This window comes from Nerophis ophidion, linkage group LG02, assembly GCF_033978795.1.
Source record: "Nerophis ophidion isolate RoL-2023_Sa linkage group LG02, RoL_Noph_v1.0, whole genome shotgun sequence".
Classification (NCBI taxonomy): Eukaryota; Metazoa; Chordata; class Actinopteri; order Syngnathiformes; family Syngnathidae; genus Nerophis; species Nerophis ophidion.
This window is the reverse complement of record NC_084612.1, coordinates 67,165,109-67,191,385: the sequence shown is the minus strand read 5'-3', so window position 1 is coordinate 67,191,385 and position 26,277 is coordinate 67,165,109. Positions and strand designations below refer to the sequence as shown.

Here is a 26,277-nt window from a genome sequence, read left to right as displayed (position 1 = left end):
GCTTCAAGAACCACCACGCACCGACTTAGGCAAGATATGGGCTTCAGCTGTCGCATTCCCCGTGTAAAGCCACTCTTGAATAAGAGAAAACGACAAAAGTGTCTCGCCTGGGCTCAAGACAAAAAGGACTGGACTGCTGCTGAGTGGTCCAAAGTTATATTTTCAGATGAAAGTAAATTTTGTATTTCCTTTGGAAATCAAGGTCCCAGAGTCTGGAGGAAGACAGGAGAGGCACAGAATCCACGTTGCCTGAAGTCCAGTGTCAAATTTCCACAATCGGTAATGGTCTGGGGTGCCATGTCGTCTGCTGGTGTTGGTCCACTGTGTTTCCTGAGGTCTAGGGTCAATGCAGCAGTCTACCAGGAAGTTTTGGAACACTTTATGCTGCCTGCCGCGGACCAATTTTATGGAGGTGAAGATTTCATTTTCCAACATGACTTGGCACCTGCACACAGTGCCAAATCTACCAGTACCTGGTTTAAGGACCATGGTATCCCTGTTCTTGATTGGCCTGCAAACCCCATTGAAAACCTATGGGGTATTGTGAAGCGGAAGATGCGAGATGCCAGACCCGACAATGCTGAAGAGCTGAAGGCCACTATTAAAGCAACCTGGGCTCTCATAACACCTGAGGAGTGCAACAGACTGGTGGACTCCATGCCAGGCCGTATTGCTGCAGCAATTCAGGCAAAAGGAGCTGCAACTATGCTGAAACTTTCCATGTTCATACTTTTCAGTTGGCCCACATTTCTAAAAAATATTTTTTGGTACTAGTCGTAACTAATAGTCTAATTTTCTGAGATACTGAATTTGGGATTTTCAGTAATTGTCTGTACTAATCATCAAAATTTAAAGAAATAAACATTTCAAATATATCACTATGTGTGTAATGAATTGATATAATATGTAAGTTTCACGTTCTGAATATAATTACTGAAATAAATCAACTTTTTCATGATATTCTAATAATATGAACAGCACCTGTATATTCAATCGAATAGACTTCAAAGACAAGATATTTAACGTTCGAACTGGAAAACTTAATTTTTTGCAAATTTTAGCTCATTTGGAATTGGATGCCTGCTACGAAAAAAGCTGGCACAAGGGGCAAAAAATTCTGAGAAAGTTTAGGAATGCTCATCAAACACTTATTTGGAACATCACACAGGTGAACAGGCTAATTGGGAACAGGTGGGTGTAAAAGCAGCTTCCATGAAATGCTCAGTCATTCACAAACAAGGATGGGGCGAGGGTCTCCACTTTGTGAACGAATGCCTGAGCAAATTGTCGAACAGTTTTAGAACAACATTTCTCAACGAGCTTTCGCAAGGAATTTAGGGATTTCACCATCTAAGGCCCGTAATATCATCAAAAGGTTCAGAGAATCTGGAGAATTCCCTGCACGTAAGCGATGATATTACTGACCCACGATCCCTCAGGCGGTACTGTATCAAAAAGTGACATCAGTCAGTGTGTGAAAGGGAGAATGTGGAAATTCTGTCAAAGCGCTTTGGGCTCCCTTAAAAAGGGGTAGAAAAGTGCTATACAAGTACAACCCATTTACCATCAGTGTGTAAAGGATAGCACCACATGGGCTCAGGAAAACTTCAGAAAACCACTGTCGGTAACGACAGTTGGTCGCTACATATGTAAATGCAAGTTAAAACTCTACTATGCAAAGCGAAAAGCCATTTATCAACAACACCCAGAAAACCGCCAGCTTCCCTGGGCCTGAGCTCCACTGATTCAAAGTGGAAAAGTGTTCTGTGGTCTGACATGTCCACATTTCAAATTGTTTTTGGGAACTGTGGACGTCGTGTCCTCCGGAACAAAGAGGAAAAGAACCATCCGGATTGTTATAGGCGCAAAATTCAAAGGCCAGAATCTGTGATGGTATGGGGGTGTATTAGTGCCCAATGCATGGGTAACTTACACATTTATGAAGGCACCATTAATGCTGAAAGGTACATGCAGGTTTTGAAGCAACATGTGTTGCCATCCAAGCAACGTTATCATGGACGCCCCTGCTTATTTCAGCAAGACAATGCCAAGCCACTTGTTACAACAGTGTGGCTTCATATTAAAAGAGTGCGGGTACTAGACTGTTGTCCAGACCTGTCTCCCACTGAAAATGTGTGGCGCATTATGAAACCTAAAATACCACAACGCCGTTGAACAACTTAAGCTGTACATCAAGCAAGAATGGGAAATGATTCCACCTGAAAAGCTTCAAAAATTGGTTCCCAAACGTTTACTGAGTGTTGTTAAAAGGAAAGGCCATGTAACACAGTGGTAAAAATGCCCCTGTGCCAACTTTTTTGCAATAAGTTGCTGCCATTAAATTCTAATACTTTTTCAGTTTGAACATTAAATATCTTGTCTTTGCAGTCAATTCAATTGAATATAAGTTGAAAAGCATTTGCAAATAATTGTATTCTGGTTTTTTTACCATTTTCACAGCGTGCCGACTTCACTGGTTTTAGGTTTTTGGGCTACCTTAAAAAGGGGTAGAAAATTGCTATACAAGTACAACCCATTTAACATTTACCATCAGTGTGTAAAGGATAGCACCACATGGGCTCAGGAATACTTCAGTAAACCACTGTCGGGAACGACAGTTGATCGCTACACATGTAAATGCAAGTTAAAACTCTACTATGCAAAGCGAAAAGCCATTTATCAACAACACCCAGATTAACCGCCAGCTTCGCTGGGCCCGAGGTCCACTGTTGCAAAGTGGAAAAGTGTTCTGTTGTCTGACATGTCCACATTTCAAATTGTTTTTGGAAACTGTGGACATCGTGTCCTCCGGAACAAAGAGGAAAAGAACCATCCGGATTGTTACAGGCGCCAAATTCAAAGGCCAGCATCTGTGATGGTATGGGGGTGTATTAGTGCCCAATGCATGGGTAACTTACACATCTATGAAGGCACCATTAATGCTGAAAGGTACATGCAGGTTTTGGAGCAACATATGTTGCCATCCATACAACGTTATCATGGACGCCCCTGCTTATTTCAGCAAGACAATGCCAAGCCACTTGTTACAAGTGTGGCTTCATATTATAAGAGTGCGGGTACTAGACTGTAGTCAAGACCTGTCTCCCACTGAAAATGTGTGGCGCATTATGAAGCCTAAAATACCACAACGCTGTTGAACAACTTAAGCTGTACATCAAGCAAGAATGGGAAAAAAAATTCCCCTGAAAAGCTTCAAAAATTGGTTCCCAAACGTTTACTGAGTGTAGTTAAAAGGAAAGGCCATGTAACACAGTGGTAAAAATGCCCCTGTGCCAACTTTTTTGCAATAGGTTGCTGCCATTAAATTCTAATACTTTTTCAGTTTGAACATTAAATATCTTGTCTTTGCAGTCTATTCATTTGAATATAAGTTGAAAAGGATTTGCAAATTATTGTATTATGTTTTTATTTACCATTTACACAGCGTGCCGACTTCACTGGTTTTAGGTTTTTGGCCTCCCTTAAAAAGGGGTGGAAAAGTGCTATACAAGTACAACCCATTTAAAATTTACCATCAGTGTGTAAAGGATAGCACCACATGGGCTCAGGAATACTTCAGAAAACCACAGTCGGTAACGACAGTTGATCGCTACACATGTAAATGCAAGTTAAAACTCTACTATGCAAAGCAAAAAGCCATTTATCAACAACATCCAGAATCACCGCCAGCTTCGCTGGGCCCGAACTCCACTGTTGCAAAGTGGCAAAGTGTCCTGTGGTCTGACATGTCCACATTTCAAATTGTTTTTGGAAACTGTGGACGTGGTGTCCTCCGGAACAAAGAGGAAAAGAACCATCCGGTTTGTTATAGGCGCAAAATTCAAAGGCCAGCATCTGTGATGGTATGGGGGTGTATTAGTGCCAAAGGTATGGGTAACTTACACATCTGTGAAGGCACCATTAATGCTGAAAGGTACATGCAGGTTTTGAAGCAACATGTGTTGCCATCCAAGCAACGTTATCATGGACGCCCCTGCTTATTTCAGCAAGACAATGCCAAGCCACTTGTTACAACAATGTGGCTTCATATTAAAAGAGTGCGGGTACTAGACTGTAGTCCAGACCTGTCTCCCACTGAAAATGTGTGGCGCATTATGAAGCCTAAAATACCACAACGCTGTTGAACAACTTAAGCTGTACATCAAGCAAGAATGGGAAAAAAATTCCACCTGAAAAGCTTCAAAAATTGGTTCCCAAACGTTTACTGAGTGTTGTTAAAAGGAAAGGCCATGTAACACAGTGGTAAAAATGCCCCTGTGCCAACTTTTTTGCAATAAGTTGCTGCCATTAAATTCTAATACTTTTTCAGTTTGAACATTAAATATCTTGTCTTTGCAGTCAATTCAATTGAATATAAGTTGAAAAGCATTTGCAAATCATTGTGTTATGTTTTTATTTACCATTTACACAGCGTGCCGACTTCACTGGTTTTAGGTTTTTGGGCTCCCTTAAAAAGGGGTAGAAAAGTGCTATACAAGTACAACCCATTTACCATTTACCATCAGTGTGTAAAGGATATCACCACATGGGCTCAGGAACACTTCAGAAAACCACAGTCGGTAACGACAGTTGATCGCTACACATGTAAATGCAAGTTAAAACTCTACTATTAAAAGCGAAAAGCCATTTATCAACAACACCCAGAATCACCGCCAGCTTCGCTGGGCCCGGGCTCCACTGTTGCAAGTGGAAAAATGTTCTGTGGTCTGACATGTCCACATTTCAAATTGTTTTTGGAAACTGTGGACGTCGTGTCCTCCGGAACAAAGAGGAAAAGAACCATCCGGTTTGTTATAGGCGCAAAATTCAAAGGCCAGCATCTGTGATGGTATGGGGGTGTGTTAGTGGCCAATGCATGGGTAACTTATACATCTATGAAGGCACCATTAATGCTGAACGGTACATACAGGTTTTGGAGCAACATGTGTTGCCATCCAAGCAACGTTATCATGGACGCCCCTGCTTATTTCAGCAAGACAATGCCAAGCCACTTGTTACAACAATGTGGCTTCATATTAAAAGAGTGCGGGTACTAGACTGTAGTCCAGACCTGTCTCCCACTGAAAATGTGTGGCGCATTATGAAGCCTAAAATACCACAACGCTGTTGAACAACTTAAGCTGTACATCAAGCAAGAATGGGAAAGAATTCCACCTGAAAAGCTTCAAAAATTGGTTCCCAAACCTTTACTGAGTGTTGTTAAAAGGAAAGGCCATGTAACACAGTGGTAAAAATGCCCCTGTGCCAACTTTTGTGCAATAGTTTGCTGCCATTAAATTCTAATACTTTTTCAGTTTGAACATTAAATATCTTGTCTTTGCAGTCTATTCAATTGAATATAAGTTGAAAAGCATTTGCAAATCATTGTATTCTGTTTTTATTTACCATTTACACAGCGTGCCGACTTCACTGGTTTTAGGTTTTTGGGCTCCCTTAAAAAGGGGTAGAAAAGTGCTATACAAGTACAACCCATTTACCATTTACCATCAGTGTGTAAAGTATATCACCACATGGGCTCAGGAACACTTCAGAAAACCACAGTCGGTAACGACAGTTGATCGCTACACATGTAAATGCAAGTTAAAACTCTACTATGCAGAGCGAAAAGCCTTTTATCAACAACACCCAGAATTACTGTTGCAAGTGGAAAAATGTTCTGTGGTCTGACATGTCCACATTTCAAATTGTTTTTGGAAACTGTGGACGTCGTGTCCTCCGGAACAAAGAGGAAAAGAACCATCCGGTTTGTTATAGGCGCAAAATTTAAAGGCCAGCATCTGTGATGGTATGGGGGTGTGTTAGTGCCCAATGCATGGGTAACTTATACATCTATGAAGGCACCATTAATGCTGAACGGTACATACAGGTTTTGGAGCAACATGTGTTGCCATCCAAGCAACGTTATCATGGACGCCCCTGCTTATTTCAGCAAGACTATGCCAAGCCACTTGTTACAACAATGTGGCTTCATATTAAAAGAGTGCGGGTACTAGACTGTAGTCCAGACCTGTCTCCCACTGAAAATGTGTGGCGCATTATGAAGCCTAAAATACCACAACGCTGTTGAACAACTTAAGCTGTACATCAAGCAAGAATGGGAAAGAATTCCACCTGAAAAGCTTCAAAAATTGGTTCCCAAACGTTTACTGAGTGTTGATAAAACGAAAGGCCATGTAACACAGTGGTAAAAATGCCCCTGTGCCAACTTTTGTGCAATAGTTTGCTGCCATTAAATTCTAATACTTTTTCAGTTTGAACATTAAATATCTTGTCTTTGCAGTCTATTCAATTGAATATAAGTTGAAAAGCATTTGCAAATCATTGTATTCTGTTTTTATTTACCATTTACACAGCGTGCCGACTTCACTGGTTTTAGGTTTTTGTACCTCAACATCACCATTTAGCATAGACAGACGTGCAAACAGTCTTGCAAATAAAGCATCTTGTTCATCTCTTGTGCTATCAAGGACTGCGGCAACATTTCAGTTGGCTTCGACCAATGTCCAGACTGTCGCTATGCAGCGTCTGTCGGTTGTGTCACTGGAAAAAAATCCCTGTAGTCACCTGACACTGAAGCAACTGAACCCGAGCTCGCCAAGCTACTGTAGCATTGTCTCGATCCCATTCAAGACAGGAGTGACACGGGGCGGATCAACAAGGGTTTAATATAGAAGCAGGAAGGTATTTTCAGAGTCCTGCTTTTGCCAAGGTGAAAAGCCGAGCTATTTGCTGTACCAGAAAGGTTTGGAGACGCGTTTAGATCTGAACGGATGAGGAAAAAGTCTCCAAATTGTGACCGGGACTGTAATTTTGTAACATATTTCTCGTGCAAACAGTCGCAGTTTTAGCTCCGAGGTCTCGCTATTTACAAAAAGTCATGACTACTTGTGAAAATAAGCTGGAATATGAGTTGTACTTTGATGTTGTCATGGAGGTAATTATTCAAGGACGAACTCAAGAAGAAAAACAACATAGGGGTGTCCAAACTGGGCTAAAAAATTTGCGCCGACTGCGAATTAAATAAATAAAAAAATATCTGCAAATTGCCAGATAAAATGCACTGAACAGGAAGAAGAGTGTTTTGCATGTTCCCATCATGCATTGCAGGGGAATTAAATGGTTGTAATTGCGAATTATATGCCAGGAGAACAGTTCATTTAAGGCTGCATTGTGCCGAGTGTGAAATTTGGTGGAGGAGGAATTATCAATCAATCAATGTTTATTCATATAGCCCTAAATCACTAGTGTCTCAAAGGGCTGCACAAACCACAACGACATTCTCGGTAGAGCCCACATAAGGGCAAGGAAACTCACCCCAGTGGGACGTCGGTGACAATGGTGACTATAAGAAACCTTGGGCAGTGGTCCCCAACCACCCGGCCGCAGAATAATTTTTTAATCATTTTTATTTAAAAAAAATAAATAATAATTGTATTTTTTTTTTTTTTTTTACTAAATCAACATAAAAAACACATACACTTACAATAATTAGTGCACCAACCACAAAACGTCCCTTTTTCATTACAAAGAAAAAAAAACAAAAATAAAAAGGATCCCCCGGGCCGCGGGACAAATTATTAAGCGTTGACCGGTCCACGGATACAAAAAGGTTGGGGACCACTGCTCTAGGGGACCGAAAGCTATGGATGTCGAGCGGGTCCAATATGACACTGGGTTGTTTTTCAGAAGTTGGGCTTAGCCCTGTTGTTCCAGTGAAATGAACAAAACCAAACATTTTGGACAATTCCATGCTCCCAACTTTTTTGGAAACAGTTCGAAACAGGCCCCTTCCTCTTCCAACATGACTGTGCACCAGTGCACAAAGCAAAATCCATAAAGACATGAATGACAGAGTCTGGTGTGGATGAACTTGACTGGCCTGCACAGAGTCCTGACCTGACCCCGATAGAATACTTTTGGGGTGAATTGGAACGGAGACTTGAGAGCCAGGCCTTCTCGACCAACACCAGTGTGTGACCTCACCAATGGGCTTTTGGAAGATCGGTTGAAAATTCCTATAAACGCACTCCGCAACCTTGTGGACAGCCTTCCCAGAAGAGTTGAAGCTGTAATATTGACATCTAATTGAACCCTATGTGTTAGGAATGGGATGGCACTTGGGATGTAGCGTATATCCGATTTATACTCACATACAAAAAAGGGTCGGTTGTGAACAAGGCAAAGGTTTTGAGCGGTCTTGTGCAGAACCTCGCTGTGATTGGTTCTCTCCATCACCTGTCGTTATTTTTGACAATCAGTTCTTTTTATTTCTTCGAGCAGCAATTACAGACAAAAGCATAATGCGTGCCTCAGCAAGTGCGATGGTTTGTTGTGACCACCGAGCACGCCGTTGTACAAAAAAAACACTCATTTACTTTCCCTTTTTTCTTCCTTGGCCTTTTGCAAAACACTTTACTTTGGCTCTCAGCGCACTTGGAAAAAAAAAAAATGTGTTGACGCTTTGCATTTTGCGGCTTGTTGTCAAGTTCGTTTAGTGGCCCTTGTAAGGTTTGGATATCTGGGGGCTTAAGAGGCATGAAGCAGATGTTGAAAAGTCTGCCACGTCTTTGGCCTGATTTCAAACCCGGTGTTTCGTTTGTTTTTGTTTTTTTCTAGCTAAGGAACGCATGTGCTGGTGCATTAAAAAAATAATAATAATGCAGTTTTTTTCTAACCTACAGTGGGGCAAAAAAGTATTTAGTCAGCCACCGATTGTGCAAGTTCTCCCACTTAAAATGATGACAGAGGTCTGTAATTTTCATCATAGGTACACTTCAACTGTGAGAGACAGAATGTGAAAAAAAAAATTCACATTGTAGGAATTTTACAGAATTTATTTGTAAATTATGGTGGAAAATAAGTATTTGGTCAACCATTCAAAGCTCTCACTGATGGAAGGAGGTTTTGGCTCAAAATCTCACGATACATGGCCCCATTCATTCTTTCCTTAAAAGGGGAACATTATCAGCAAACCTATGTAAGCGTCAATATATACCTTGATGTTGCAGAAAAAAGACCATGTAATTTTTTAACCGATTTCCGAACTCTAAATGGGTGAATTTTGGCGAATAAAACGCCTTTCTGTTTATCGGTCGTGTAGCAATGACATCAGAACGTGACGTCACCGATGTAACACACCCGCCATTTTCATTTTCACATTACAAGCTGAGATAGGCGCCAGCGCCCCCGCGACCCCAAGAGGGAATAAGCGGTAGAAAATGGATGGATGGACATTACAAACACCGGGTCTCAGCTCTGTTATTTTCCGTTTTTTCGACTATTTTTTGGAACCTTGGAGACATCATGCCTCGTCGGTGTGTTGTCGGAGGGTGTAACAACACTAACAGGGAGGGATTCAAGTTGCACCACTGGCAAGAAATCTGCCACCAGACCCCCATTGAATGTACCAAAGTGTCTTCACATTGGACCGGCGATGCTAAGACGGACATGGCACAGAGATTTATGGATAACCTGCAAATGCATTTGCAACGATTAAGTCAACGAAATCACAAAGGTGAGTTTTGTTGATGTTGTTGACTTATGTGCTAATCAGACATATTTGGTCGCGGCATGACTGCCAGCTAATCGATGCTAACATGCTACGCTAATCGATGCTAACATGCTATTTACACTAGCTGTATGTACATTTGAAACTAGATACCCACATTTAATGCGAAACAAACACTTACCAATCAACGGATTTAAGTGGCTCCAGTGTCACAAATGCCAAAGTCCTGATCTTTTGGTCCGCACATTATACCGGCGATGCTAATAAGGCAGCCATGCTATGGGCCACTTCATTAAGTACACCCATGCTATGGCCGAATAGCGTCAATAGCCATTCGCTCAATAGCTTCAGTTTATTCTTCAATTTCGTTTTCGCTATCAGCCTCCATACTCCGACCATCTGTTCCAATACATGCGTAATCTGTTGAATCGCTTAAGCCGCTGAAATCCGGGTCTGAATCCGAGCTAATGTCGCTATATCTTGCTGTGGTAACCGCCATGTTGTTGGTATTGGCAGCACTGTATGACGTGACAGGGAAATGGACAGTTGCATCGCAAATAACGAAAATCAAGAACTTTAAAGCTTTTTTTAGGGCTATTCCGAGAGGTGTAAAGTTTTGAAAAAAACTTCGAAAAATAAAACCAGCCACTGGGAACTGATTTTTATTGTTTTTAACCCTTTTGAAATTGTGATAATGTTCCCCTTTGACACGGATCAATCGTCCTGTCCCCTTAGCAGAAAAACAGCCCCAAAGCATGATGTTTCCACCCCCATGCTTCACAGTAGGTATGGTGTTCTTGGGATGCAACTCAGTATTCTTCTTCCTCCAAACACGACGAGTTGAGTTTATACCAAAAAGTTCTATTTTGGTTTCATCTGACCACATGACATTCTCCCAATCCTCTGCTGTATCATCCATCTATCCATTTTGGTATAAACTCAACTCGTCGTGTTTGGAGGAAGAAGAATACTGAGTTGCATCCCAAGAACACCATACCTACTGTGAAGCACGGGGGTGGAATTATCATGCTTGGGGGCTGTTTTTACCCATGGGGGTGGAAACAACATTTATTGGGGCTGTTTTTCCCCAAAGCATGATGTTTCCACCCCCATGCTTCACAGTAGGTGTGGTGTTCTTGGGATGCAACTCAGTATTCTTCTTCCTCCAAACACGACCAGTTGAGTTTATACCAAAATGGATACATGGATGATACAGCAGAGGATTGGGAGAATGTCATGTGGTCAGAAGAAACCAAAATAGAACTTTTTGGCATAAACTCAACTTGTCGTGTTTGGAGGAAGAAGAATACTGAGTTGCATCCCAAGAACACCACACCTACTGTGAAGCGTGGGGGTGGAAACATCATGCTTTGGGGCTGTTTTTCTGCTAAGGGGACAGGACGATTGATCCGTGTTAAGGAAAGAATGAATGGGGCCATGTATCGTGTAATTTTGAATCAAAACCTCCTTCCATCAGTGAGAGCTTTGAATGGTTGACCAAATACTTATTTTCCACCATAATTTACAAATAAATTCTTTAAAATTCCTACAATGTGAATTTTTTTTTTCACATTCTGTCTCTCACAGTTGAAGTGTACCTACGATGAAAATTACAGACGTCTGTCATCATTTTAAGTGGGAGAACTTGCACAATCGGTGGCTGACTAAATACTTTTTCGCCCCACTGTAAATACTCAAAATATTTGGAAATTTAGTTTGTGGCCACGAAATGAAAACATCCAGAGGGAAAAAAAAAAAAAAGTGTCTTGAGGTTGAATGTGTGACTCAAAACAAGCAAAGACAAAGAGCAGAGGTAGAAATGAACAAGATTTCAATGAGGCATAAAAAGTGAATGTGGGAGAAAAAGTGTCCAATGTCAACATGAGGAACTTTTTTTTTTTTGCAAAGTCCACGATAGCAGCAAAGGAAATTCAATTTCATTCATTTCAGCAGCTGTGTAGCGCTTTTTAAAAAAAATGGAAAGTCGCACTCTGGCTTATCTCTTTCTGTCGGCGTGCTAAATATTCTGGCTAATATTAGTGCTGTCAAACATTCGTCAGCCACATCCAAATAAAGCAGCTCGCAATGAATAACTGGACATATTTTCCAGTTTGCAGTCTGTAAAGATCCTGGGAAAATGTTTTGAGAGTGGAAAACAAAAAAAAATCCCGTCTCTAGGTTCGGATTAACCAATCGTGGGGCTTGCAGGTGTGGACGTCCACCACGTCCTCGCAGTATTTGCACTTCACCTCGCAGCACCAGTCGAACTTACACTCGCACTGGCTGCGGCGTGGGACCCGCGTGGTGTCGTAGCCCCGCCCACAGCACATCACCTCGCAGCCGTCCGTGCCCTGGGAGGATTTGTTGCACACCCGGCCCGCCGTGCCCGTTGATCCTGCGTCACAAGAGAACAACGTCGTAATATCAGTCCCATCGCCATTTCTCCAGCACTGGGGTTTCAAACTCATCTTAGTTCAGGCGCCAGACGGCGGAAAATCTACACTAAGTTTAACTCCTCAAACAAATACAAACCCCGTTTCCATATGAGTTGGGAAATTGTGTAAATACGGAATACAATGATTTGCATATCATTTTCAACCCATATTCAGTTGAATATGCTGCAAAGACAACATATTTGATGTTCAAACTGATAATCATTAACTTTAGAATTTGATGCCAGCAACACGTGAGAAAGAAGTTGGAAAAGCGGCAATAAATACTGATAATGTTGAGGAATGCTCATCAAACACTTATTTGGAGCAGCCCATAGGTGTGCAGGCTGATTGGGAACAGGTGGGTGCCATGATTGGGTATAAAAACAGCTTCCTAAAAAAATGCTCAGTCTTTCACAAGAAAGGATGGGGTTGAGGTACACCCCTTTGTCCACAACTGCGTGAGTAAATAGTCAAACAGTTTAAGAACGTTTCTCAAAGTGCAATTGGAAGACATTTAGGGATTTCAACATCTACGGTCCATAATATCATCAAATGGTTTCAGAGAATCTGGAGAAATCACTCCACGTAAGCCGCATGGCCGAAAACTAACATTGAATGACCGTGAACTTCGATCCCTTATACGGCACTGTCTCAAAAACCAACATCAATCTCTAAGGATATCACCACATGTGCAGGAACACTTCATAAAACCACTCTCACTAAATACAGTTTGTCGCTACATCTGTAAGTGCAAGTTAAAGCTCTACTATGCAAAAGCGAAAGCCATTTATCAACAACATCCAGAAACGCCGCCGGTTTCTCTGGGCCCGAGATCATCTAAGATGGACTGATGCAAAGTGGAAAAGTGTTTTGTGGTCTGACGAGTCCACATTTCAATTTGTTTTTGGAAACTGTGGAAATGTGTGTCCTCGGGAACAAAGAGGAAAAGAACCATCCGGATTGTTGTAGGCGCAAAGTTCAAAAGCCAGCATCTGTGATGGTATGGTGGTGCATTAGTGCCCAAGGCATGGGTAACTTACACATTAATGCTGCAAGGTACATACAGGTTTTGGAGCAACATATAGTGCCATTCAAGCAATGTTATCATGGACGCCCCTGCTTATTTCAGCAAGACAATGGCCATGACCTTTGATCCCTCAGACGGCACTGTATAAAAAACCAACATCAATCTCTGAAGGATATCACCACGTGGGCTCAGGAACACTTCATAAAACCACTGTCACTAAATACAGTTTGTCGCTACATCTGTAAGTGCAAGTTAAAGCTCTACTATGCAAAAGCGAAAGCCATTTATCAACAACATCCAGAAACGCCGCCGGCTTTTCTGGGACCGAAATCATCTAAGATGGACTGATGCAAAGTGGAAAAGTGTTTTGTGGTCTGACGAGTCCACATTTCAAATTGGTTTTGGAAACTGTGGAAATGTGTGTCCTCGGGAACAAAGAGGAAAAGAACCATCCGGATTGTTATAGGCGCAAAGTTCAAAAGCCAGCATCTGTGATGGTTTGGTGGTGCATTAGTGCCCAAGGCATGTGTAACTTACACATTAATGCTGCAAGGTAAATACAGGTTTTGGAGCAACATATAGTGCCATTCAAGCAATGTTATCATGGACGCCCCTGCTTTTTTCAGCAAGAAAAGGTTTAGAGAATCTGGAGAAATCACTCCACGTAAACTGCATGGCCGGAAGCCAACATTGAATGGCCGTGACCTTCGATCCCTCAGACGGCACTGTATAAAAAACCAACATCAATCTCAAAAGGATATCACCACGTAGGCTCAGGAACACTTCAGAAAACCACTGTCACTAAATACAGTTTGTCGCTACATCTGTAAGTGCAAGTTAAAGCTCTACTATGCAAAAGCGAAAGCCATTTATCAACAACATCCAGAAACACCGCTGGCTTCTTTGGGCCCCAAGATCATCTAAAATGGACTGATGCAAAGTGGAAAAGTGTTTTGTGGTCTGACGAGTCCACATTTCAATTTGTTTTTGGAAACCGTGGAAATTTGTGTCCTCGGGAACAAAGAGGAAAAGAACCATCCGGATTGTTATAGGCGCAAAGTTCAAAAGCCAGCATCTGTGATGGTATGGTGGTGCATTAGTGCCCAAGGCATGGGTAACTTACACATTAATGCTGCAAGGTACATACAGGTTTTGGAGCAACATATAGTGCCATTCAAGCAATGTTATCATGGACGCCCCTGCTTATTTCAGCAAAACAAGGTTCAGAGAATCTGGAGAAATCACTCCACGTAAGCTGCATGGCCGCAAGCCAACATTGAATGGCCGTGACCTTCGATCCCTCGGACGGCATTGTGTCAAAAACCGACATCAATCTCGAAAGGATATCACCACATGAGCTCAGGAACACTTCAGAAAACCACTGTCACGAAATGCAGTTGGTCGCTACATCTGTAAGTGCAAGTTAAAGCTCTACTATGCAAAGCGAAATCTATTTATCAACAACATCCAGAAATCTCAAAAACATTCAGAAAAAGCAACAATGGCAAAAAAAAAAAAAAAAGCTGTGGAGGGACTGATGCTTATACCGAAACCGGTGCGATATCAGATGGTTAGGTTCCCCAAGCGGGTCGTGCAGCAAAGACCCTCAGACTTTAAACCCAAAGCGGCTCTCAGGTGTGAAGATCAGATGCTGCCTATAATGACAGAGCATCCCCGATAAACAGAGGAGGGATAACGAGCAGATATTCCCCTCAGGCTGCAAGGAGCCCGGCTTAAAAGTGACCAAAGGAAGGATTTGAAAAATAAGCCCGCATGTATCCCCGGGACGCGAATTCCAACACAATGGAGACTCGCGGCGAGAAGGCATCATAAGCTCCTTTTAAGATCACTTTTTAACAAGCTTCCCTTTGAGTCAACACGCTGTCATTACATCAGCTATCAGCCCGCAGCCACGCCAACTGCGTGAACCACGCCATCGCAACCGGCCTATTAACCGCGTCTTCACGCTCCGTTGAGGAGACTGGATTTGAGCAGGGAGACCGACCTTAACAAAGCAAAGCAAACAGCGGGAATTAAAGCAGATGTTCGAGTGGGCAAATCGTTGAACTTTAAGCTGGGGTGGAATGCAAAGCTTTCGCTTGACGGGGCTCCCATTCGCATGGAAGGGAATTGGGCGGCACCCAGCACCTGTTTGCCGGACTGTAAATGATATCAATCCGTTACTCAACATTGTTAAAAAAAATATTGTGGCCAAGTGAAAAAAAACCTCATAACACACACAAACATGTGTGTAAGAGAGAAAGATCAAAGATGCAACCGGTCATTTCTACGCACAGCCACGAAAGTAAAACAACAACAACAAAAAAACATACACACTGTGGTGGCCTCTGTGGTGTTCCACATCATCGTCTCCTCGAGCATGGCCAGAGACAGGAGCAGACCCAACAAAGCAACCAAGAAAGCCGACTCCACCCTCAGCCGCCCACCAACCCTCAGCCAGTGTCCAGTTCGCATGGATAAGCGAGAATGCCTCCAAGACACTGTGAAGCTTGTCCGCACCAGCTCCGCAGCCGGGTCTCTTCATCCGCATCTCCTCCGGTTTCTCCAAACGGACTCCGGTGTGACAGACACCCAGCAGCTGGTCTCCATGGCCAAAAGGAAGGTCCAGAAGTTCACAAACAAAGCACCGCAGAAGTCACCAAAGTGCCACCACCCCTTGTCACGCAGTCCCAAAGGGTCCCGAACCAAAAGGCAAACAAAAACCCCCACATGAAAACAAAAGGAAAACATCAGGAACACAAACGGATGACACAAGCACAGAGCTCCTGCCATCAGTAGCCACTACACCAATAACAAAAGTTAATTGTTTTAGAGCCTGTGTTTTCAGAGAGCTTAGGACCAAAGGTAAGACGATCAGTCACCTTAGCGTTTGGTTGTGTTTCCTTAGTTTGTGTTTATTTTCTGTCAGCGCTCTTATTTTAGTTCCATTTCCTGCATGTCTCCCTGAACCCTCGTTTCCCTCACCTGACCCCGATTGGGAGCCTGGCACACCTGGCTTCAGTTGCCAATCTGGCTACTATTTATGCCTGCCACGCCCTCCAGTCATGGCTCGATGATTGTTTCCTGCTTCCTGTTTTCCCTGCTTTTCCATTTTTTTGACATTAAATTCATGTTTTCCTGCGCTACGCCTGCCATCTCCGCATCTTGGGATTCATCACCAGCAGTTCCTGACGAAAAGGTTCTCTCCCTTCACTATTAACCCTATTCCGTATATTCCGAGGAACCAGCATCCTCTACTGTAGACATTTGATTTTGGTCTATTTATTTTGTCAGCGTTACAGGAGCGCTCTGCTGTTTTTAAGGACCATCTAGTCAAAGATCATCTCAGCAGGCCCTTTTCCACTCCAGGAACTTTTTCAGGAACTTTACCACTTACCCAGGTACGTAACATTCCCCCTGTATTTCTGTCAAAAACTACCCGGGTAGATTTAAGTCTTTAGGAACCTTTCAGAGTTCCTCATAGCTAGGTAGTGAATTATATCTATATAGCGCTTTTCTCTAGTGACTCAAAGCGCTTTACATAGTGAAACCCAATATCTAAGTTACATTTAAACCAGTGTTGGTGGCACTGGGGGCAGGTGGGTAAAGTGTCTTGCCCAAGGACACAACGGCAGCGACTAGGATGGCGGAAGTGGGAATCGAACCTGCAACCCCCAATTTGCTGGCACGGACACTCTACCAACCGAGCTATACTACTGTATTTCCTTGAATTGCCGCCGGGGCGCGCTAATTAATTTAAAACCTCACTCCTGTGCTTACCAAGGGGGGGTTTGGTGGTAGCTGGGGTGAATAATGTAGCCCGGAAGAGTTAGGGTTGCATGGGATTCTGGGTATTTTTTCTGTTGTGTTACAGTGCGGATGTTCTCCCGAAATGTTGTTTGTCATTCTTGTTTGGTGTGGGTTCACAATTTGGTGCATATTAGTAAGAGTGTTAAAGTTGTTTATATCACAACCCTCAGTGTAAGCTGTATGGTTGTTGATCAAGTATACGTTTCAATCGCTTAAGGATGGTAAAAATGGTTTCACACAACACGTAATCAGCTGGCACACGTACAGTGTTGTGTAACAGCGGGCACGACTACATGTATTAGAGCATGGGTGTCAAACTCTGGCCCGTGGGCCAAATTTGGCCCGCCGTGTGATTTCATTTGGCCCTTGAGGTAATATCAAAGTAAGATTAGAGCTGGCCCGCCGGTATTATATAGGGGCGGTGCCGCTGTAACAACGCATTTGCCAACCCTCCCGGATTTCACTGCCCCTCCCGTAAATCTCCCGGGGCAACCATTCTTCCGAATTTCTCCCGATTTCCACTCGGACAACAATATTGGGGGCGTGCCTCGAGGGCACTGCCTTTAGCGTCCTCTACAACCTGTTGTCACATCCCGCTTTTCCGCCATAGAAACAATGTCCCGGCCCAGTCACATAATATCTGCGGCTTTAACACACACGAATGAATCCAAGGCATACTTGGTCAACAGCCATACAGTTCACACTGGGGGTGGCCGTATAAACGACTTTTAACACTGTTACAAATATGCGCCACACTGTGAAGCCACACCAAACAAGAATGACAAACACATTTCGGGAGAACATCTGCACCGTAACACACGTAATACCCAAAACCCCTTGCAGCACTAACTCTTCCGGGATGCTATAATATACACCCCTGCTACCACCAAACCTGCCCCCCCCCTCCAATTTTTATTTAAATTTTATTTGATATGCCATTGAATGTTGTCTGTCTGTCTGTGTTGGCCCTGCGATGAGGTGGCGACTTGTCCAGGGTGTACCCTGCCTTCCGCCCGATTGTAGCTGAGATAGGCGCCAGCGCCCCCCGCGACCCCGAAAGGGAATAAGCGGTAGAAAATGGATGGATGGATGCCATTGATATTTTTAAATCATTATTGATAGGTTGATTGGAAACACTAAATTGGCCCTAGTGTGCATGTTGTCTCTCTATCTGTGTTGGCCCTGTGATGAGGTGGCGACTTGTCCAGGGTGTACGCTGCCTTCCGCCCGAATGCAGCTGAGATAGGCTGCAGCCACCCCAGAAGGGACAAGCGGTAGAAAATGGATGGCTGGATGGATAATTTGAAACGCGACTTTGCATGTCACTACAAAATCATATAAGCCTTGCTTGTTCAATATTCAATGCAAAACTTTTTTGGATCCCTCTTAAAAGGTTCATTTGTTCAAACTCGGCCCGCAGCTTTGTTCCGTTTTAAATTCTGGCCCACTCTGTATTTGAGTTTGACACCCCTGTATTAGAGGATGGTATGGGTATGCCACCACGGCCCGCCCTCAGTGTCGCGGTCCGAGGGAAAATCGGGGTATATTTACCCGAGTCAATTTTTGGGAAAGGCACTGAAGTTAGAAACCTCCCGGAAAAACCGGGGTGGTCAGCAAGTACACAGCTGAGCCACACCAGGGTGATCAAAGAGCCGCATACGGCTCCGGAGCCGCGGGTTGCGGACCCCTGTCCTACAGAAACCATACTAAAACTAAAGCTTTCTAAACTCTTGATTTGTGCAAAAATGACAGAAATGTCACATGAGAACTATTTCTCTTACGTTAAGTTAAACTCCGAAATACTGTTGCAGTCGTGGACTCTGTCCAAGGATCCGATTTTTTTCCATACCTGTGGCTCGGTCCATGAGGCAGTAATCCGGCGAGTTCTCCACGTACACCAGCTCGTTCTTGGCGCTGCCTTTGGAGTCCCTGTCGGCCACCATGAAGCCCGTGCCGTCCTGGTTCATGGTCACCTCCACGGCCGTGTTGTACTTCTTGCAAAGGTAGTCGCCCGTTCGCCTGAAGTCGGACATGGCCAGCCAGCAGGTCCTCACGGAGCAGGATCCGCTGACGCCGTGGCACTTGCACTGCAGCTTCATGAAGCGCTTCACCGCCTGCAGCACGGGTCAAAGGTGACGACAGGGCGTTAAGCCGGCGACGGTTGCCCCGCGGCGAAGGCGTGATCGAGTCATGGTTACAACACAATTTATTAAAGCGTTTGTGCCTTGCAAAGAACATATTAGAACATTCCCGTGGAAATGTTGATGGGTCTGCTATCTGTGCCCTGGACCTCTGGCCACAGTGTCACGGGGAAGCCGGCGTACTTTTAAGATAGTGCCGAGTGTCTGAATCCGAGAGTTTTCGGTGTAAGTACGAAAACGTTAAAATGCTAACATTTAGCATGTGTAAAAAGGTTAGCATGATATCAGTTAGCATGTTTCATGCACCGAGTTATGGCTGCGAAAATAGATCAACAAGTTTTAAGTTGGATGAAAAACTTAGCACGCTTAAGTTAGCTTGCATGCTAACATGGATGAAATGTCACATACCAGGTCGTTTCTTAGACTTAGACTTAATTTTAATTTTATTCTGGTCTAAATTGTTGGAAAAGTAGCGCAAAAAGTTAGCATGCTAATGTTAGCATGCTAAGGCACTCCGATTACCATCCTGCCAAAACCCAAAAATTGGAAGTCAATACTTTTTTAGCCAGGGTTAAAGTAGACAAGTGAAGTGAAGTGAAGTGTATTTATATAGCGCTTTTCTCAAAGTGACTCAAAGCGCTTTACATAGTGAAACCCAATATTTAAGTTGCATTTTTAAACCAGTGTGGGTGCCACTGGGAGCAGGTGGGTAAAGTGTATTGCCCAAGGACACAACGGCAGTGACTAGGATGGCAGAAGTGGGGATCAAACCTGCAACCCTCAAGTTGCTGGCACGGCCGCTCTACCAACCGAACTTTACCGCCCCAAAGTGTATGAACAAAATGAGACGTGAAAGAATGGCTGAGCTACAAGAGGAGGTAATCTTGTCTTTTTGGCGTGTCCATCCATCCATTTTCTACCGCTTGTCCCTTTTGGGGTTGCTGGAGCCTATCTCAGCTGCTTTCGGGCGGAAGGCGGGGTACACCCTGGACAAGTCGCCACCTCATCGCAGGGTCAACACAGATAGACAATATTATAAAAAATAATATAACACACCAAAAAGGTGTGTCTCGGATTAATCGTCCATTAAAATGTGCGTACCCATTCATTTGGCCCATTTTTTTTTGTTTGTTTATTCGTGAATAGCGTTGCCATGGTAACACAAAATGTTCCCATTTTAAAGTACCGCCGTATGCGCAAGTGAGACCTTTCCGACGGTATAACATATGTGGGGGTTCGTTGGCCAATTCGTCTCGTATTAAGCGTAAGAGAAACGTGCGGAACAAGAAAAATAAAAGTCTGAAGTATGAGCAATAATATTATGGGCTGCTTGCATTGCAGCAGGCCCATAATTACATTGTTCTGCAAATAGGTGGATATAGGATGTTAACCCCTTCCAATCCACAGGTGGTGCTCCTAATGCAACCTTAGTGTGTTGTGTATTTGATAGCGATGTGCGTATCGATGCTGAAATATCAAAAACCGTATCTTTATGCTCTGGTATGAGTTCTCAAATCAAATAACTTGTGATACTCCAGTTCAGTGGTGTCCAAACGTTTTCCAACAAGGGCCACATACTGAAAAATAGTGAGCTGGAGTCATATTGAAATTTGTATATTTAAAAAATGCTAAGAACACATGTTTTGTAAGCTATGGATTACAGGTGATGAAGTATATTATTAGTTATTGGTTATAACATTTCAAGTTTTTCTCATTACATTACATTTTTTTTTTTTTTTTTTTTTTTTTTTTACATTTTCACTGTTGTTTTACTCCATGTAAGAATAGAATTAAATGCATGTAAATTCATAATATAGTGTGTTGAAAATGTTAATGATTAGTTACATATTTAACTTTGTTATTGTTTGATTTTTTTAAATTAATTAATGCATAAGATTTTGAATTAAACAAAAAAAAATGTTAATTTTTTTTTTAGAGATCCTAATAGTTTTGATCAGGGAATGTCTAAACTTTTTTACATTTTATTTATATATATATATATATATATATATATATATATATATATATATATATATATATATATATATATATATATATATATATATATATATATATATATACATATATGTATATATATATGTATATATATATATATGTATATATATATATATATATATGTATATGTATATATATATATATGTATATATATATATATATATATGTATATATATACATATATGTATGTATATATATACGTATATACATATATATGCATATATGTATGTATATATATATGTATATATGTATATATATATACATATATGTATGTATATATATGTATATATATATATATATACATATATGTACGTATGTATATACGTATATATATATATATATATACATATATGTATGTATGTATATATATACGTATATATGTATATATACATATAAGTATGTATATATATACATATGTATGTATATATATATGTATATGCATGTATATATGCGTATATATATGTATGTATATATGTTTATATATATATATATATAATGTATATTTGTGTATATATGTATGTTTATATGTATGTATATATATGTATATATGTTTATATATTATGTATATAGATATGAATGTATATATATGTATTTATATGTATGTTTAAATATGTATTTATATGTATGTTTATATGTGTATTTATATATATATATATATATATATATATATATATATATATATATATATATATATATATATATATATATATATGTATATATATATATATATATATATATATATATGTGTATAAATAGGTATGTACAAAACCCGTTTCCATATGAGTTGGGAAACTGTGTTGGATGTCAATAAAAACAGAATACACTGATTTGCAAATCATTTTCAACCCACTACAAAGACAAGATATTTGATGTTCAAACTCATAAACTATATATTTTTTTTGCAAACAATAATTAACTTGGAAATTTCATGGCTGTAACACATGCCAAAGTAGTTGGGAAAGGGCATGTTCACCACTGTGTTACATCGCCTTTTCTTTTAACAACACTCAATAAACATTTGGGAACTGAGGAGACACATTTTTTAAGCTTTTCAGGTGAAATTCTTTACTACCCTTGCTTGATGTGCAGCTAAAATTGTTCAACAGTCCGAGGTCTCTGTTGTCGTATTTTAGGCTTCAAAATTTTCAACGGGAGACAGGTCTGGACTGCAGGCAGGCCAGTGTAGTACCCGCACTCTTTTACTATGAAGCCACGCTGTTGTAACACGTGGTGTGACATTGTCTTGCTGAAATAAGCAGGGGCGTCCATGATAACATTGCTTGAATGGCACTATATGTTGCTCCAAAACCTGTATGTACCTTGCAGCATTAATGTGTAAGTTACCCATGCCTTGGGCACTAATGCACCACCATACCATCACAGATGCTGGCTTTTGAACTTTGCGCCTACAACAATCCGGATGGTTCTTTTCCTCTTTGTTCCCGAGGACACACATTTCCACAGTTTCCAAAAACAAATTGAAATGTGGACTCGTCAGACCACAAAACACTTTTCCACTTTGCATCAGTCCATCTTAGATGATCTCGGGCCCAGAGAAACCGGCGGCGTTTCTGGATGTTGTTGATAAATGGCTTTCGCTTTTGCATAGTAGAGCTTTAACTTGCACTTACAGATGTAGCGAAAAACTGTATTTAGTGACAGTGGTTTTCTGAAGTGTTCCTGAGCCCATGTGGTGATATCCTTTAGAGATTGACATCGGTTTTTGATACAGTGCCGTCTGAGGGATCGAAGGTCACGGTCATTCAATGTTAGTTTCCGGCCATGCTGCTTACGTGGAGTGATTTCTCCAGATTCTCTTAATCTTTTGATGATATTATGGACCGTAGATGTTGAAATCCCTAAATTTCTTGCAATTGCACTTTGAGAAACGTTGTTCTTAAACTGTTTGACTATTTGCTCACGCAGTTGTGGACAAAGGGGTGTACCTCGCCCCATCCTTTCTTGTGAAAGACTGAGCATTTTTTGGGAAGCTGTTTTCATACCCAATCATGGCACCCACCTGTTCCCAATCAGCCTGCACACCTGTGGGATGTTCCAAATAAGTGTTTGATGAGCATTCCTTAACTTTATCAGTATTTATTGCCACCTTTCCCAACTTCTTCGTCACGTGTTGCTGGCATCAAATTCTAAAGTTAATGATCATTTGCAACAACAAAAAATGTTTATCGGGTCATTATTGTCACTGATGTCCCACTGGGTGTGAGTTTTCCTTGCCCTTATGTGGGCCTACCGAGGATGTCGTGGTGGTTTGTGCAGCCCTTTGAGACACTAGTGATTTAGGGCTATATAAGTAAACATTGATTGATTGATTGATTGATTATCAGTTTGAACATCAAATATGTTGTCTTTGTAGCATATTCAACTGAATATGGGTTGAAAATGATTTGCAAATCATTGTATTCTGTTTATATTTACATCTAACACAATTTCCCAACTCATATGGAAACGGGGTTTGTATATTTGTACATATTTATGTATATATGTATGTATGTATATATACTGTATATGTACATATGTATGTGTGTGTATATATATATATATATATATATATATATATATATATATATATATATATATATATATATATATATATATATATATATACAACTGACGAATTTAGATTAAATGAAAAATAAAATCTTTCCAAAAGCCCGGGTAATAATCACAAAGCTCCTCCTATGTTTTTATGCCCTGAACACTTGACTACAGGGACAGTTTTTTCCAGAATCAGACTCTAACATGGTCCGCTAATTCCTTCTCAGTTGCTCACCATGCGTCCACAGCGGTTGTTGTGCAGGTTCATGAGCGCCCGGGCGTCCTTCACCATCCTCTCGCGAGCGTCCACGAAGGCCTTGGCGAACTTGACGCCGTAGTTGACGTTGTCGCTGCAGCCGCCCCAGGCGAAGTCGCCCCGGTGGTCGCTGGCTTGTCTGCGCTTGAGGCCGTCGCAGCTGCAGTTCTTGATCTCGCCCTGGCTGCAGGCCCTGGTGATGGCGTAGACCACGCCCGCCGAGGAGATGGCGTACACGAACGCCGCTTCTCTGCTGCCTGGTAGGAAAGAACCAAGATTTGAGTGCCTAAGTGGCTAATAAGTAGCGGAAAAGGGTTCTAGATTTAATACATGATATCTTGCATGCAAGTCAATCTGTACCAATATTCATGTTTTTAATAGTCAAGGTTTTTATGGTTTATCCGTAGAATACGGTAGAGCAGAATATACGTTAGGTGAGGAAGAAAACACAGAGGCTATTTCATCCCTACAAGCCTGTTTTGCAGGTTTCCCTGCTCTTCAGGGGATTTTATATACTTCAATAAAATCCCCTGAAGAGCAGAAGTGTATTCCAAAAGGTCGGATGAAACGGAATCGTATGAAAACCAAAGCAATTTTTCCCATAAATTTAATGACTTTTTAGACAGAACACACATTCATGCATCCATTTTCTACGGCTTATTCCCTTCGGGGTCGTGTGGAGGCGCTGGAGCTTATCTCAGCTACAATCGGGCGGAAGCCGGGGCACACCCTGGACAAGTCGCATCTCATGGCAGCAAAGAACACATTATTGTGAAGAATTATTTAACAAGCCTGTTTCACACATTTCCCTGCTCTTCAGGTGATTTTATATACACTTCAATAAAATCCCCTGAAGAGCAGGGAAACCTGTGAAACAGGCTTGTCAGGAAAGACCTCAAAGGCTATTTCATTCCTACAAGCCTGTTTCACAGGTTTCCCTGCTCTTCAGGGGATTTTATATACTTCAATAAAATTCCCTGAAGAGCAGGGAAACCTGCAACACAGGCTTGTAGGGATGAAATAGCAAAACACAGAAGCTATTTCATTCCTACAAGTCTGTTTCGCAGGTTTCCCTGCTCTTCAGGGGATTTTATATATCCATCCATCCTTTTTTCTACCGCTTATCCCCTTTGGGGTAGGGATTTTATATACTTCAATGAAATATATAAAGGGATGAAATAGCCTCTGTATTTTCTAAGACATAACGTATAACCAAAAAATATACACAAAACACATCATTTGTTGTGATTTCTTGATAAAATTGTTTTTTTTTTTGGTTTTTTTACAATGATGTTTCGCAGGTTTCCATGCTTTTCAGGGTAATTAATATACTTCAATAAAATTCCCCGAAGAGCAGGGAAACCTGCCAAACAGTCTTGTAGGAATGAAATAGCTTCTGTGTTTTTTTCCTGACAAAGGCTATTTCATCCCTACAAGCCTGTTTATATACTTCAATAAAATTCGCTAAAGAGCAGTGAAACCTGTGAAACAGGCTTGTAGGGATGAAATAGCCTTTGTCAGGAAAAAACACAGAAGCTATTTCATTCCTACAATCCTGTTTCGCAGGTTTCCCTGCTCTTCAGGGGATTTTATATATCCATCCATCCATTTCCTACCGCTTATTCCCTTTGGGGTATGGATTTTATATACTGCAATAAAATTCCCTGAAGAGCAGGGAAACCTGCGAAACAGTCTTGTAGGGATGAAATAGCCTCTCTATTTTTAAGACATAACGTATAACCAGAAAATACACACAAAACACATATTTTGTTGTGATTTCTTGATAAAAATAGTTTTTTGGTTTTTTTTTATAATGGTGTTTCGCAGGTTTCCATGCTTTTCAGGGTAATTAATATACTTCAATAAAATTCCCTGAAGAGCAGGGAAACCTGCCAAACAGGCTTGTAGGAATGAAATAGCTTCTGTCTTTTTTTCCTGACAAAGGCTATTTCATCCCTACAAGCCTATTTATATACTTCAATAAAATTCCCTAAGGAGCAGTGAAACCTGTGAAACAGGCTTGTAGGGATGAAATAGCCTCCATGTTTTTCCTGACATAACGTATAACCAAAAAATATACACAAAACACATCTTTTGTTGTGATTTCTTGATAAAATAGTTTTTTTTTTGTTTTTTTTACAATGATGTTTCGCAGGTTTCCATGCTTTTCAGGGTAATTGATATACTTCAATAAAATTCCCTGAAGAGCAGTGAAACCTGCGAAACAGGCTTGTAGGAATGAAATAGCTTCTGTGTTTTTTCAGACATAACGTTTAATCAAAAAATATACACAAAACACATCTTTTTTTGTGTTTTCTTGATGAAATATGATTTATTTATTTTTTACAATGATGTTTCGCAGGTTTCCCTGCTTTTCAGGGGATTTTATATATTTCAATAAAATCCTCTAAAGAGCAGGGTAACCTGCCTGTTTATATACTTCAATAAAATTCCCTAAAGAGCAGTGAAACCTGTGAAACAGGCTTGTAGGGATGAAATAGCCTCCG

At 41.3% G+C, this 26,277-nt stretch overlaps 1 protein-coding gene across 2 annotated transcripts in view; it reads right to left on the bottom strand.

Annotated features, from left to right (window-relative positions):
* The window catches only part of LOC133544203 (protein Wnt-2b-like), an 88,299-nt gene that overhangs the window by 50,829 nt on the left and 11,193 nt on the right, over positions 1-26,277 (bottom strand). The window contains exons 3-5 of one of the 2 annotated variants that reach the window (XM_061889329.1): positions 23,750-24,027; positions 18,651-18,915; positions 8,263-11,924 (exon numbers count right to left, since the gene is read on the bottom strand). In XM_061889329.1, the coding sequence (XP_061745313.1) occupies positions 11,704-11,924; positions 18,651-18,915; positions 23,750-24,027 (764 nt within the window). In that variant the 3' untranslated portion in view covers positions 8,263-11,703. Of the gene's footprint in view, positions 1-8,262; positions 11,925-18,650; positions 18,916-23,749; positions 24,028-26,277 lie in introns of those variants that run through there. The other variant, XM_061889339.1, reaches the window with a different exon arrangement.